This window comes from Botryllus schlosseri, chromosome 2, assembly GCF_051294905.1.
Source record: "Botryllus schlosseri isolate E-star chromosome 2, Bs_hap1, whole genome shotgun sequence".
In the NCBI taxonomy this organism is placed as follows: domain Eukaryota; kingdom Metazoa; phylum Chordata; class Ascidiacea; order Stolidobranchia; family Styelidae; genus Botryllus; species Botryllus schlosseri.
In genome coordinates this window covers 10,552,159-10,566,304 of record NC_137237.1, presented here as the reverse complement: position 1 = coordinate 10,566,304, position 14,146 = coordinate 10,552,159, and the positions used below count along the sequence as shown (strand labels likewise).

Here is a 14,146-nt window from a genome sequence, read left to right as displayed (position 1 = left end):
AACCTTACTGTGAATCTAAATAATAACTAGGGCCATTTTTATATGACCTTAAAAAATCCATAATATGACTTTATTTTTCGGAAAATATGACTTTATTTGAAAATAGTGTATTTTTACATGCGAACAACGTCACTCACGGAACTAAAGAGTAAAACATACGTAACATAACATATCCATTTTTATTTGAAGCCACTGTTGTAGTACAGTTTCATGTAGTGCGGAATGTTAGAGTATTCGAAGTTACGATTTGGACGTAAAATGACTTTAGTAAGGAAAATGAGCGCTCCACAGACGCTGATGTGGGCTGACACTTCTGCAGTTTTGCCTAAAGCGATGGTGAAATTTTTGAGCTCAAGCGGATTTTTCCCGAAATTAAAGGCATTTAGATCAGCATGGGCGTGTACGTAGGCTATAACTTTCCATTACAATGTCACATCAGGTTGACGGTGTAGCCTACGTAGGCTATAATTTTCCATTTTCAGTATTAAATTTGAAATATTGTTATAGTGGAGGCAAATTGACTGAATAGTCAACTTTGGATCGTTGACTGAATTTTTGATGCTATTTACAATAACTTCACCTGTCTACGTCTCGACATAATATTTAGCAGCATTCGACCAGCTACCCCAACGAGTAACTGCCTTAGTTTGTTAGTGCTTGATTGCTTCACCGCTTAAATTGGTACTTTTTATTCAAACTATACTAAAAATATGACTTTACAACTTTTTATGACTTAACCAGCAAAATATGACTTTATATGAGTTTATAACTTTTTTAATATACCCCATAGGCATGCGGTTTTTGCGTTCAAATTGATTTCACGACTTACTGATGCATAGAAAAAAATATGACTTTGATGACTTTATGGCCCTATAACTGTATTTCACATTTTCACTGTGTGACTCAGCAAAATATATTGGAATCATAATTGACTCTAAATTGTCATGGAAGCCGTATATTGCTCATACCATAACCAGAGATGAGCATTGATTAGGATTAGGATTTGTGAAATTTTGTCGGATTTGGATTGGATTAGGATTAGAGATTATTTTCTGAACGGATTAGGATTTTCTGGGATATCGATATGTCGTGTGGCGAATAACTTTATTCAGATCAGTTATCAATGTACTTATCGTTACTGAGTTATCTTGAATCAAAGGAATCGTTGGTTGTGAAAGAGAAATTTCCATTTCCTCCCTTGTATAAATTAGCATTTTTTCTGAATTTCCAGTTAGAATCGGATTAGGATTCGACATGGACTTGAATAAGAAAATATTATGGATTAGGATTTGGATTTGAAGGTTCGGATTTGGATTAGGACATAGAAATTCCAAATCCGATCATCTCTGACCATAACACAGCTTTCTAGATGTGAAGGTGTAATGACAAAACTCAAGCACATAGTTCCTAGATCTGTGCTTAGGACAATTTACTTTTCGCTTTTTTACTCGTATCTATACAGTAAAGCATAATTGTATGGGGGAATGCTTGTACTTCACATTGTTCTAAAATTCGTACCCTTCAAAACCGAGCCATGTGTTTGATGGCTGGCTTGCCCCATCGAACAAGATTATCCCAGTACTACCGCAAATACAATATTCTAAAATTTGACGATATTTTTACATTGGAAGTAGCTAAATTTATGCATCAATATTTTTCAAATGAATTGCCTCCTTTGTTTAACCATAGTGTTATGGCATTGGGACGCAACAATGCTGTCTGGCGAAACGAGAGAGTAGCTCAAGAGAAAAAGAGTCAGACAGCATTGTTGCGTCCCAATGCCAATCTCCATAACAATGAAAAATTCGAGGCTGATTGTGGGAGTTCCAGGGCCACGGACGGAATAAAATTTATATTTTCGTAATCAGTGCAGAGTCAGCTTTCGATTGATACCCGTTTTATCAAATTTAATGCTCGGCAAGCCGGTCAAAAATGACCGTCAAATGGCCTGTAGCCAAATGGAAATTGTGACGTGATACAATTTCATTGAGGCGTGAGATTTGCCTGTGTCGACACCGTATAGGACACTATGGTTTAACGATTTCTTCGTCCTTGCTCAAACTGTTCACTCACACAATACCAGATTTTCTTCCCAGGGCAACATCTATTTTCATCGACCCACCAGTAACCTCACAAAGAAATCGATCGTCTATGCCGGTCCTGTCATATGGAATGCTATATACCCTCATCAATACGGGACCTCCCATACCACTCCTTCAAGAAGGAATTATTCAGTCGCCTCATCTCCCATTACCAATGACCCGCTTGTCTCACACCAAATTTGTAGTTTCTTTAGTATTTTATTATTATGCTGAGCTGAATTGATTGATCACAACCAAATTTATGACACAATATCTGTATTTGTTAATGCAGCGTGTGATCAGATCAGTTGACCCTACCCAGAGTCATATCGGTCACACCCTGTCCTATACCGTTAAGTTCATTTATTGTTGTTTTATGTGCCAATGATGTTTTCTTTACGGTTGGAGAAATCAATAAATCTCTCTCTCTCTCTAATTTTTTGGTCTGTTTTGGTTTCTTGATATGCTCGAGTTGAAATCGTTCTTGCTTTCATAATCGGCATTCGTCTGGACCAGTGTTGCCAATTTAGCGATTTTCGCGCTAGATCTAGCGATTTTTCATCCGGTTTAGCGCCAAAAAATATGGATCTAGCGCCTAGCGATAAATCTAGCGATTTTTGAAAAAGTATTTAGCGATTATTTAGCGCTTTTTTCCGAAAATAACCACTAAAGATCAGTTCTGGCTGACGACTGCATTGGCTATACCGGTCACCAGAGTGCGGACTCCGATGATATTTATAGATTACTAACCTACCGATAGATATTAGATAGTAGTAGATACGCAACTCCTGGCGGTTACGCATGGGCGAACAGTGTGGCTTCTTGCTGAGTAATCTAAAAGTAGCATACAGTTGGCAGTGCTACATCTGGCGACCTGAACGCTGAAATTTAATATAATTGGCCAATGGCCATGATCGAAAGATGGTGTCGCAGTGATTTCGAAAATACAAAATAAAATCTCGTCCGGACAATGGAACCGTGCACCCTGCAACACAATGAACATAACAATGACCAATTTCGTCCAGCGATTGGCTTTGGGGGCTGTTTTGAGGTCGCTCCAGTGTCTGGTCATTCGTTTACGACCAGATTAATTACATCTCATACACCGGGTTGGTCATCGGATTATTTTCGTAAGGTCTCTACTTATAGTGGCAAACAAACCCGTTTCAATGTCGTGTTGTGTCGGGTCAAGTCGCATGTCGTGTACACGTGTGTCAAGTCGCATGTCGTGTTCAAGTAGGCCAACTCCAACACAGTTTAGAGAAGAAGTCAATCGCATAACCACGGTACATCGCATCACGTATTCACGGACGCATCGAGTGAGGCACGCTGATATAGTGAGCGGTTGTGCCTGCAAACCTGGTCAGTGTTCCTGTTCACGTATAGCGATCGTTTCGCAAAGCGAAATGCACTGCCGTTTTGTCCCGCTTAGATATGACTATTACTTATTATGAACTAGAAATATGATAAGTGACTTTGGCCCCAGACGAGTAAAATATAACTGAGAAGAATATATCGATATAATGGTTCAATTTAACACCTTTAGCCCCTTTTGCAGATTTAGCGCTATTTTTTAGCGCTTTTTTCTCAATATATAGCGCCATCTAGCGATTTTTGACACCAGTTTTAGCGATTTTCTTCCATCCGGAGTTTGCAACACTGGTCTGGACTCTGGTTTAAGAGAATCCCGCTTAGTAGTACACTTTCAAGGAGTGTTACACTCACCACGACTGGCCTGAACAGATCGCGACAAGGAAAGGGGAAATTAAACGAAGAAAAATGGGTTTTCAACTCTGCATGGAACATTGAATTTGCTTTCGCATAGAATTAAAGTTTAAAACGACACCACTGCCACTGACAGTTTCATCCAGAGTTCAAAAATACATACCCAAATTGCCCACCTGATCTTAGGGGGAAATGTCGCTACTGACAATCCCAGCAATCCACATTTCGAGGCAATAACGGTTCAGAGACATTGTTCAAAATAGCGCTAAAGCCAGGAAGTCAGATAGAGAAGGTGGGATTTTAAGAAAGACTGTGTGAATTCGCTGTTTCAGAAATTTATCAATAGCGACAACATCACCTGGCAACCGTCGAAGTTACAGTTATCTGATTCAACCGTGACCAGAAGAGTAACAGCAATGTCAGTTGATCTTTTATCGTAGTTCCGTTGCCGCGCAGGCTACTCTAGCCTAGCATTGGACCAATTCACCGACTCGCCTACAGATATTACATAGCTAATAATATGGGTGCATCTTCTCACAATGGACACATTTACAGAGGAAATGCCGGGCAAGCGTGCGGAAGGGACAGTTGTTCTGTACTGAGGAGCTTTTATCGAGGACCAGCTAAAAACATAAACTTGACAAAGCTGACTTGCGCCACTGGAAGGTGACTAATTCACATAGAAAACAGTAAATGAAAACTTGTGAACGCTGTTCACTACTGCGTCAGAATGCATAAAAATGTATTAAACGTCCGTATACGACCGGTAAATACAGTGTATTTAATATATCTTACAAACACATGGTAATAATGTTCTGTGGCCCGCATCCTCTTTTGCTATTAAAATGCGGCCCGTAACACATGGGAAGCTGAGAACCCGTGATATAGGGCTTCCGACTCCTGACTTAAACCAACCAAAAATATCTTTGAACCATGCCGTATTGTATAGGTAGTGTTTTAAAACACAATTTGTCTTAAATGCAACCCTATACGTGACCGTAAATACGTGACTTTCTTTGCTGTTCCCATCTATTCGTGAGTCAGAAAATGGCAAATTGGGAGGGGGAGAACACAAGTTGAAACAACGTATTTTCCAGACCATCAGGCAGAAGCATTAAAACGAAGTTGAGAGTTTTGCACCGATTCGATGAATTGGAGCCTACGGGACCTTTGTGTCATACTCTTAAAGATTTCCTTCAGCAAGAATTATCTTTCACTCGCGGGAAACACGCTGTATTTTGAATAGGAGAGCTGGCCACCCAAGGACTGGAAGTTTTTGTACAGCAACTTATTTCATCCAGAAAGGCTTTTGTGCACTATGGTTGAAATCATGGAACGAGGAAGAGTTCTCTTTTTATTGAGACACTTGATGGCCTAAACCGGTAGCCCATACTTGTTGCACGACTAAGCAAAAACTTTCAAGTCGCTTCATATTATTTTTGTATGACAAATTTTGGTCGCTTTGCGCGAATGATGTATTTTCGCAACAAAGTGCGGAAGGCGTTCAGAAACGTTGAAAAGCACTGGTCTAGGTCAGTGGTTCCCAACGTGGGCGATATCGCCCCCCAGGGGCCGATTTGGCGGTCTAGGGGGGCGAAAATAACGAAGGGGGCGATAGGGGGGCGAAAACGGACGAAGGGGGCGATGGCGCGTTAAAACGGCTATATTAGAGTCGGGACCGTAACTACCGCATCTCAAACTCCACATTTAGGGGTGGGGGCCCGAACTCGATGGGGCCCAAAATAATTTCGTGAATTAACATGAATTATAAAGTAATCTTTTAGAAATTCATGCAACTTGTTCAGAAATTTTTCGCGCTGCGTGCGATTTAATGATATCATATATCTTGATTTTGGGATAAGCTACCAGTCACCCAACAAGATACGCATAATTTATGGAAATGGGTGACTTCGTCGTCGGCCATTACTGCGCCACGACGCACCAAGACATATGAAGTTAAAGGCCATGTAACATGCGACTCCGAGAAGTGTGCCAGAACGATCAGCAGCGAGAAGGCCTTGGCCGAAAAGGAATGCCCTTGTGCTGACCGAAAACTTCGATATATATATACACATACTTGTCCATATGCGCCTCAATGGCTGGCGTCGAATGTTCCTGTCCTAGCGACTTTAACCCTACAGGAAAAATGCCATCCCGCAAGGAAAAAATTATTTGCCAGTACAGAAATACCAATTTGAAATCATGTGCGTCTTTTAGTTTGGTACGTTTTGACGATTTCCATATCTTCTGACATAGCAGATATAGGAGATCACGAAATAACATCATGTACCGAAGTCAATATAACAACGATTCCGCCAGAAGATGTTTAATTATTATTTAGGCGTCCTACCTTTTCCAGCACACCACATTCAGCTCTACCGGTAAATCTGATTACGCGGGCAGAGAGGATAAAAAATTGATAGCAATATATATGCAATTCCCGACCATATTGACCGATTCAAACATGAATTATATAAATTTGTCGCGCTTCGCGCGTTTAGGCGAAATACGGTGACTCACCAAACAGTACATGAAATAGGGTATAGCTGATATGTAGCGACATAAGGCCCACTGGCTGAGGGGTGTGTGGGGTTTGGTTTATCACCCTATGGGGTCAAAGACCAACGTTCGGGGGTCTGACAAAGTGCTGTTTTTACTTTCCCAATATTTGGGGGGCGATGATCGGTGTGGAGCTTCAAAAGGGGGCGATGAGTCGAAAAAGGTTGGGAACCACTGGTCTAGGTTATTAGTGTACACATCAAATCCTATCTCCGCTCAAGACTGTATTTAAAAAAAAAAAATGGTATCATCTCATCGGATGATACCAAGATGACTAATGACTATTGTATTATTCGACGAGGAACAGCTCGTATAGCCAAAATCGGGTTAACACCAAACCGTTGATATCCTGCAGTCCCTGTATCGCATTAACGATAAAAAACTAAAGATATGGAAAATCTCTCATCACACAAATGTATTTTACACATCTAATGGACTACGTCTACCTTAGCACGTAAATAAAAAGAGGAAGTACTTTATGGTGCTTTTTCATGATAACTTGCATATTCAAAATAATTAGGAAGTTAACGAACTTCTGACAGACGCATAATACTGTAGTAACTCCAAAGAAAAGTAGCAACGCATCTTCTGCAGAAAAATATCGACTATATTCGATAGAGGCATCATGGTCGCGAAGAACGAAACTAGGGAGACAAAGGGATCAACACAACACCAAAAAGTTATATTAATTACATTCAAGCATTACTCTTTCGTCTCGGAGCAGCATATTTTTTCAAGACGCTTTTAGCTGTCTTTATTCTCTTCGATTTACGAATAGGTACTTCAGTGTCACCCGGAAATTCAAAAACATCGGCATCTCGGATTGTCTTGCCGCAGCCTGCAGAAGAGACATCAATAGTCAACGATTGTTGTCATTGCATTGCCTATAGTCGGACTACACTAGGGTTGCCATACCTCCGGAATTTGCCGGACATGTTCGGAATTTCACTGTTAAAACAGCGTCCGAGGGGAATTTCTAAAATATGCCTAAATGTCCGGAATTTTGAAGTAAGCTTGTTCCCTAAATCAACATAAACAATATTATTTTTGGACAGACTTATGCTACATGAAATTTTCTTCGCGCTACGCGCGATTTAGCAACACATATTTCGGTTTTAATATGGGTCTACCACCCTCGCAAAAACTGTGATCAAAAATACTTAAAAATAACATTCAGTTACAGAAATAAATCTAATTGTTATCGCAATTACAAGATAACGGTATAATAATAGAGTCGGTTTAGGCCGTTTGGACATGACTTAACGATGAACAAGATACCGACAAGATGGCGCAAACCGACAAGGTAGCGTGATGGTGAAGCGTACGGCTTCTTGATCAGTAGGTCGTGGGTTCGATCCCCGGTCAGGTCAGAACAAAGACCTGACACTGGTATCCATGACTTCATCGCTTGGCCCATTGGGATAGCATGGAGGGGTGGCGCAAGACTTAGAAAGCCGTACAAGGCTATATGTGCCCCTTCCTTGTCCAGCGGCATGTGCACATCATGCACTCATGGTAGGCATATGCACAGATCGTGTATATGTATATCGGTCGGTGTATATAGCGGTGGGCGGTACGTGCCGCAAAAACATCAACTCTGACCATATGTAGCAATATGTGGAGGAACCCAATATTATTGACATAAATCTTTCAAATCATTTAACGACCAGATGCATATAGTAAGCCATCAGAAGTTGCATCGATTACCCTACAGTCGGCTCAAGATCAGTGTTCATTTGGGCGGGATGGGGCTGAAAAATGTGGCTTCGGCCCTGCTGGTTACAACCACAACCACATACTCCTGAACCGGATCATGACCACCTCTAGTCGATAGACAAAGCTTTGCTGGTGTGACGTCATATTGACCCAAATGTGTTCATACCTCATTTTGAAGTCCGTTAGTGGGCGCTAAAGAGCGCCCGGAATTTGTTACAATAATATTATAGAAATTAAACATGGAATGGCAACGACCGATTTTGCAGCTTCGTTCCGCTTCGCCGGGGCTGGAGTGGCGAATCGTTTTGCGTAAGCGACTGTAGGATTTCTGGCAATCCAAAAGCTATTTTCCCGAGCGCAGAAATTATTGAATCTGGTCTTGATCGAAAGCTACTGTTGCACCGATTCCGAAAATATACATTAAAATATTGATCAGGCACTGATCCACCTAGAATCTGTCCTCCAAGTCTGAAATATCGGCATTGTTTAGAACAATCGGGTAACCGCAACACAATGACCATAACAATGACCCGTTGCGACTCTCCGATTGTTCGAACAATGCCGATATTTCAGACTTGGAGGACGGATTCTAGGTGGATCAGTGCCTGATAATTATTTTACTTTATATTTTCGGAATCAGTGCAACAGTAGCTTTCGATCAAGACCAGATTCAATAATTTCGGCGCTCGGGAAGATAGCTTTTGGATTGCCAGAAATCCTACAGTCGCTTACGCAAAACAATTCTCCACTCCAGCCCCGGCGAAGCGGAACGAAGCTGCAAAATCGGTCGTTGCCGTTCCATGTTTAATTTCTATAATAATATGGTAACCATAGACTAAACGTTAGCGTGTGAACACTCCTCATAGCGACTGAGAAACATCGTGTTAAAGTCATATCGCAGATATCCTCTAAGTAAGTGCTTCTCAACCTTTTTGACCTCGGGAATTGATAAAACTCCAAGACAAATGTTGCGGACCGGTGAACTTTCAAAAATTAAAATGTACCCTAAATTTATTTCAGACAAATGTATGAAACTCAAATGCAATATTGGAAACTTCATTTAAGGCTGCATTTCTGATATTAGATATTCTTACGTGGTTTTATTGAAGTTTCTGCAAGGCAAACCTCGCGAAGTCCTATTAAAAACCACCAACTTGATTTTGATTATTCGGTATCCTTTGAAAGAAATGCGACTTTGCTGTTTGCTGTGGTCTTTATAATACTGCCAACTGTCGCTTAATTACACTGTCTGAATTTAACGAAACTTGTGTAAAAGTCTCAGTATAGCTTACATATATAACTTGTCGGAAGCGAGCACATAAATAAAAACAGTTTCGTATACAATAGGCTACTTGCACCGATGTAACGTAGGCTACTGCCAAAGTAGATCAAGAACTGTCTATCACGACGCCATGAAGAAAAATACGTTCCTAACTTCTGGATCAATTGAAAATTTGATGTTTTATTTCTCTAATTACTGTACATTGTAAAAGCATCTAACAATAACTTCTTGCAATTTGGAATTGAGATATAAAATTCGAATATATTTGGAGGACTGGCAGGAAACTTGCCACGGACCGGCGGTTGAGAACCACTGCTCTAAATCGTCTCCTACACATCGTTCAATCTAACACTAACGCCTTCACGATAATTAAGTGTGTACTGAGCAATTGACCATAGAAGTTGAAGAACCGTTTGTCACATTGAAAAAAGTACCGTAATTCGTATTCTTATGTTTTGAATCGATGAAAATATAATTCCTGAATTTTCTACTATGTTTCATACAAAGATGGCAAGATATTGACCATTTGAGATTTGCTGAGAACGCGAATTCATAAATAACGGATTTCATTCGCAGTCGCAGGACAAGTTTATGCAACTTTTGCAACTGTTTTTACAGCTTGCTAGGTACTCAGAATCAAAATACTACAATGTTTCTGTGTTTGTAGGAATTCTATATTGCAACTTCTTTTCAATTTTTCACGCAAATTTCTACTGCAACTTTTACCAAATATTGCGCGAAAAGTAAAGGAGTGATTTTAACAACAAGCTTTAAACTATTTTTAGTGTGGTTCTATTCTCTTTGATTTGCATTACAAAGAGCAATATGGCGGATTAGCTGCATCTCAATGCTATCTATGACGCATTGGCTTGCAGGCTGGAAGTTCGCCTACCCCAGCGAAGCATGGCCGTGTCCGAACAATATGGAAATAGATCGCTTTATTAATTCGGACGTTTAATTTTGAGGTACAGTTTCCCATTTCACGGACGCCCAGGAGATACCGCCAATAATTACATATTCACTTGTGCCCCGTTTTTCAGGCTATTAATTTCGTTGAAGCCGCTACCGGTCTGATTTTCTGCTATGCCTTGGGTCACGTTTGCAGACCGAGGGGCTTCGGCGTCTTGTGGTATCTGACTTGTTTTATTTAGGGGGATGGGATATCGCCATGTTGTTTGGCGTTTTTAGGGAAATTATTTCCTCATTGGGTTACTTCCATGCTTTGTACCACAAAAAATGTAATTTTCGGCGGTTTCGCCAGACCGTCAGTGAAATTGGAAAGTAACAAATTTGACAGCTCTGCAGGAACTGACAGCGAATTGCTATCAGATAGGATTCAAACCTAAAGAACATAAAAGTGTATGCATGATCGTAATCGATTGAATAGCGAGGACAAAAGTGGAACAAGCATACACCTCGCAGATCTTAAACTATTAGGTTACACAACGGAATCTTTCTTAGTATGTCATACCATAATAAGAGATACTAATGCAACTTTCTCACGATTTTAGCGCAACAAAAACTTGCCCTACTGATTATTACACGATATATAGCTGCAGCAGCCTGGAATTGTTTTCATGTACACTCTTAGCAAAAAAGTGTGTATTTCCACCCCTATACCACCCGTGATGACGGGTGTGAATATACACCCGTGGCACACGAAACCAGAACATACCTCAGACTTATACCGAGGTATAAATCAAGCACAACATTTTAATCCAAAATTATGCATGCATGGAGGAACGTATGCACGTAGTCACGTAGGATTTATGACCGCGATAATACGTTCGTGTACCACCCTTTCAGCCCGTTGGGTGTGAATACACAGCACCCACTCTTTTCGCTAAGACTGTAGCGTCCAACACATCTAATCTCTTTCAATTTATATACGTATATATCCACGTGTGATCAGCGAGGCGTCTATCTATCCGGCTATCTAGCAGGGTGCCGCAGCGGAGGAAAGTTGTGGGGTATAGTCTAGGGCAGGAAACGATCATGCTTTTTATGTACGATTTGAACTCAAAACATCTCTGGGATAATGTTGCAGTGATTATACGATTTCTGTAAGAAACGATTTTAATTACGTCAAGGGGATTTATAATCAAGTCCAGAAATGCAGGGAATATATTTAGGAAATTGCCAATGAACACCAGCAGTGACATCGCCATCGCAGCTCTCGCATTTCATGGGGACATAATGAAGGGACACACACACAAATGGTATACCCGGGATGTCTCTATAGCGGCCAGTTTCCCACAATCCTTGGCGCAGTCAAGTTTTTTTTCAGTTAACGATGTTTCATAATCGATGTCGAATATGGGTGAGCGGTTAGCAGCAAACGCGTGACTGATTTCATTTCAACATTTCAAGTTCGGTCAATTATTCAAATATTAGCAATAGTGTGATACAAAGGATATCACTAGGGCGACTTTTTGACCTGTCAGAATAAGTCGAAATTGTCACGTCAAGTAAAAATTTTTTTGCAACCTGCATTTCGTTTCCTCGTAGATGCTTGCACTGTTGGTGATCTTATCATTTGGCAGTTTGCAGCTTGTAGCCTACTTTACAAGCCTGGCGTAGTAGACGGTCCATTGTCTGGTCATTGTGAATCATAAACGGTCAAATGAAACAAATAGGTCGACATGGTGTTATGCTCAACGTATCTCAACATCCCAAATGAAGCATTGGTTCGATATCAAGAAGAGCGTGATGAAAAATTGTGATATAGACCAGTGGTTCTCAACCGCCGGTCCGCGAGGTATATTGCAATTTTCTACTTCAATTTCAAGATGTAATGTTGAAGGCTTGTCCAATGATAGAATAAATAAAACATCAAATTTTAAAATAATTCAGAAGTTCGTGAGGTATCATTAGGGCTTGAAACATGTTCGATTTGACTTAAAGTTCAAGACGTGTTATTTGACGAGCGACAAGTACAGAACGGGTACGAACTGACTCATCGCTAAACAGCGCAGTTTGAGCGATCATTCGTTTTCGATTCATTCATTTTGTGTTGGACCGTAACTGGGGCACCCGAAACCGCCCAATTGGAGAGGGGTCGAGCTTAAAAAGTGCCGAATATTATCTTGCAAATGAACCTAAATCATGGCGTATTTTTCTGAAACTTTTTCCAACATTTTCAATTTCTTTCGGCATTTCGGCGTCAGCCATTACCGCGCCACGACGTACCAACCCCCAATGAAGTATAGGCTAGCACGGAACTCCGAAGTGTGTGCCAAAAATTCGGCAGCGAGAAAACCGATTCAGTCATGAATGATCGATAATATTCGGTATTGCCGCGATTAAGCTACATAAACTCTCTGCTTACATCGAGTAGAATGAATGTGCTCACAAGTACAGGTGAAAACATCCACCGAACTGTAGGTAGGGTGTGTGGGTGAATCCCCCGGAAGTTTGGCTTATCTTCCTGTGGGGGACCAAGACCAACGTTTTCTGGGGGTGCATGGGCTAACGAAGTGCTTTTGCGGCCCGGATTTCCGGATGGCCGCTATAGTTGCTGCAAGGTGTTTTCCTGCTGCACACATTGTATTCGTATAGTTGCCAGAGTAGCGTATGCGTCTGATGGAAGTGGGCAATGAGCAAGGTATAGCACGGTAAGGTGCTTGGTTCGACTTGGTTCGAGTTGGCGTGGTCGTTTAAACCCACGGCTTTCGGCGCGAAAGAGTGTAAACTGTAAACTGCAGGTTTATCTGGATAAGGCAATTTTACTTCGAGTCAGCAGACTGACTATCATAAAATCGCATGGTTGCTGTTATAAAGATAATTAATTACGATCAAAACCCTTTAAATGTCACTCTCCAGCACCATATAATTGCAAAAAACGGTTGCATACTTTACATTTTGGCTTCATTTCAATTTTCAGAGTGCACCGGTCCACCAGACATTTTTTAAAGTTTTACCGGTCCGCGAGGTGAAAAAGGTTGAGAACCACTCATATAGACAACATTGTCAGAATGAAGCAACACCTTAATTGTGTCACCAGCAGTTTACGCCAGCCAACAACTGCTGCTGTTGAACGTTTTTTCCCCATTCTTGGCAAGCTACTTAGTAAGGACAGACACTTTCTACCCGAGAACGTAGGAAGGTATCTTTCGCTGTACTACAACAAATTTTTATTATTTCGACCAACGACCATAATGCGTGATGTAACTACTGGAATTCTTCACAGGTCCAGATTTAGTTAAAGTAAAGTTTTTCATGTCAAAATTTGACAGTTTTTCAGTCAAAAAAGGTTTTGTCAGGCCAAACAGTTCCAACCAGAAATGAAAATACGTAGTGCGATTCTAACATTATGTGCGAAAACACCTAATTTACATACATCAGGTCAAAATCATCCGTTTTTTTTAGTTAAAAAAATCGCCCTAGATAGCACACACAGATCATCCGGCTTTTAAATTTTTATGTCACCACAAAAATCATTCAGTGCAGTTTATCTTCAAATTAATCGAATCATTACTCAACTCGAACATAAGAACTCGGAGTATTGTGCCTGCTGCCTAGCATCGCCGAGAATGCAGCCTGAATTTTATTACTTCAGGTTTTATGATGCACTTCCGCTAGGGTCATTTTAGACTACACCGTTTAACGCACCAGGCGTTTTTCTACTCCGTAAATAAACGGATCGCCCTGAGTGAAATGACCATAGCAATCAAAATTACGTGGCTAAGACAACCAAAACATGTCAGATAGGCCCACCTGGTAATTTCTGCTATGGACAGAGCGATAATAGGCATATGATGCAATTCTTGAAATGTTCACATAT

The 14,146-nt window shown here is 40.8% G+C and overlaps 1 protein-coding gene across 3 annotated transcripts in view; it reads right to left on the bottom strand.

Moving 5' to 3' along the window:
* Positions 1-6,765: 6,765 nt before the first annotated feature.
* Positions 6,766-14,146, bottom strand: part of LOC145433471 (uncharacterized) — a 56,469-nt gene continuing 49,088 nt past the window's right edge. For all 3 annotated transcript variants that reach the window (XM_080310585.1, XM_080310584.1, XM_080310586.1), the window contains one exon: positions 6,766-7,203. In XM_080310585.1, coding sequence (XP_080166711.1) covers positions 7,061-7,203 — 143 coding nt within the window. In that variant the 3' untranslated portion in view covers positions 6,766-7,060. The remainder of the gene's footprint in view (positions 7,204-14,146) is intronic.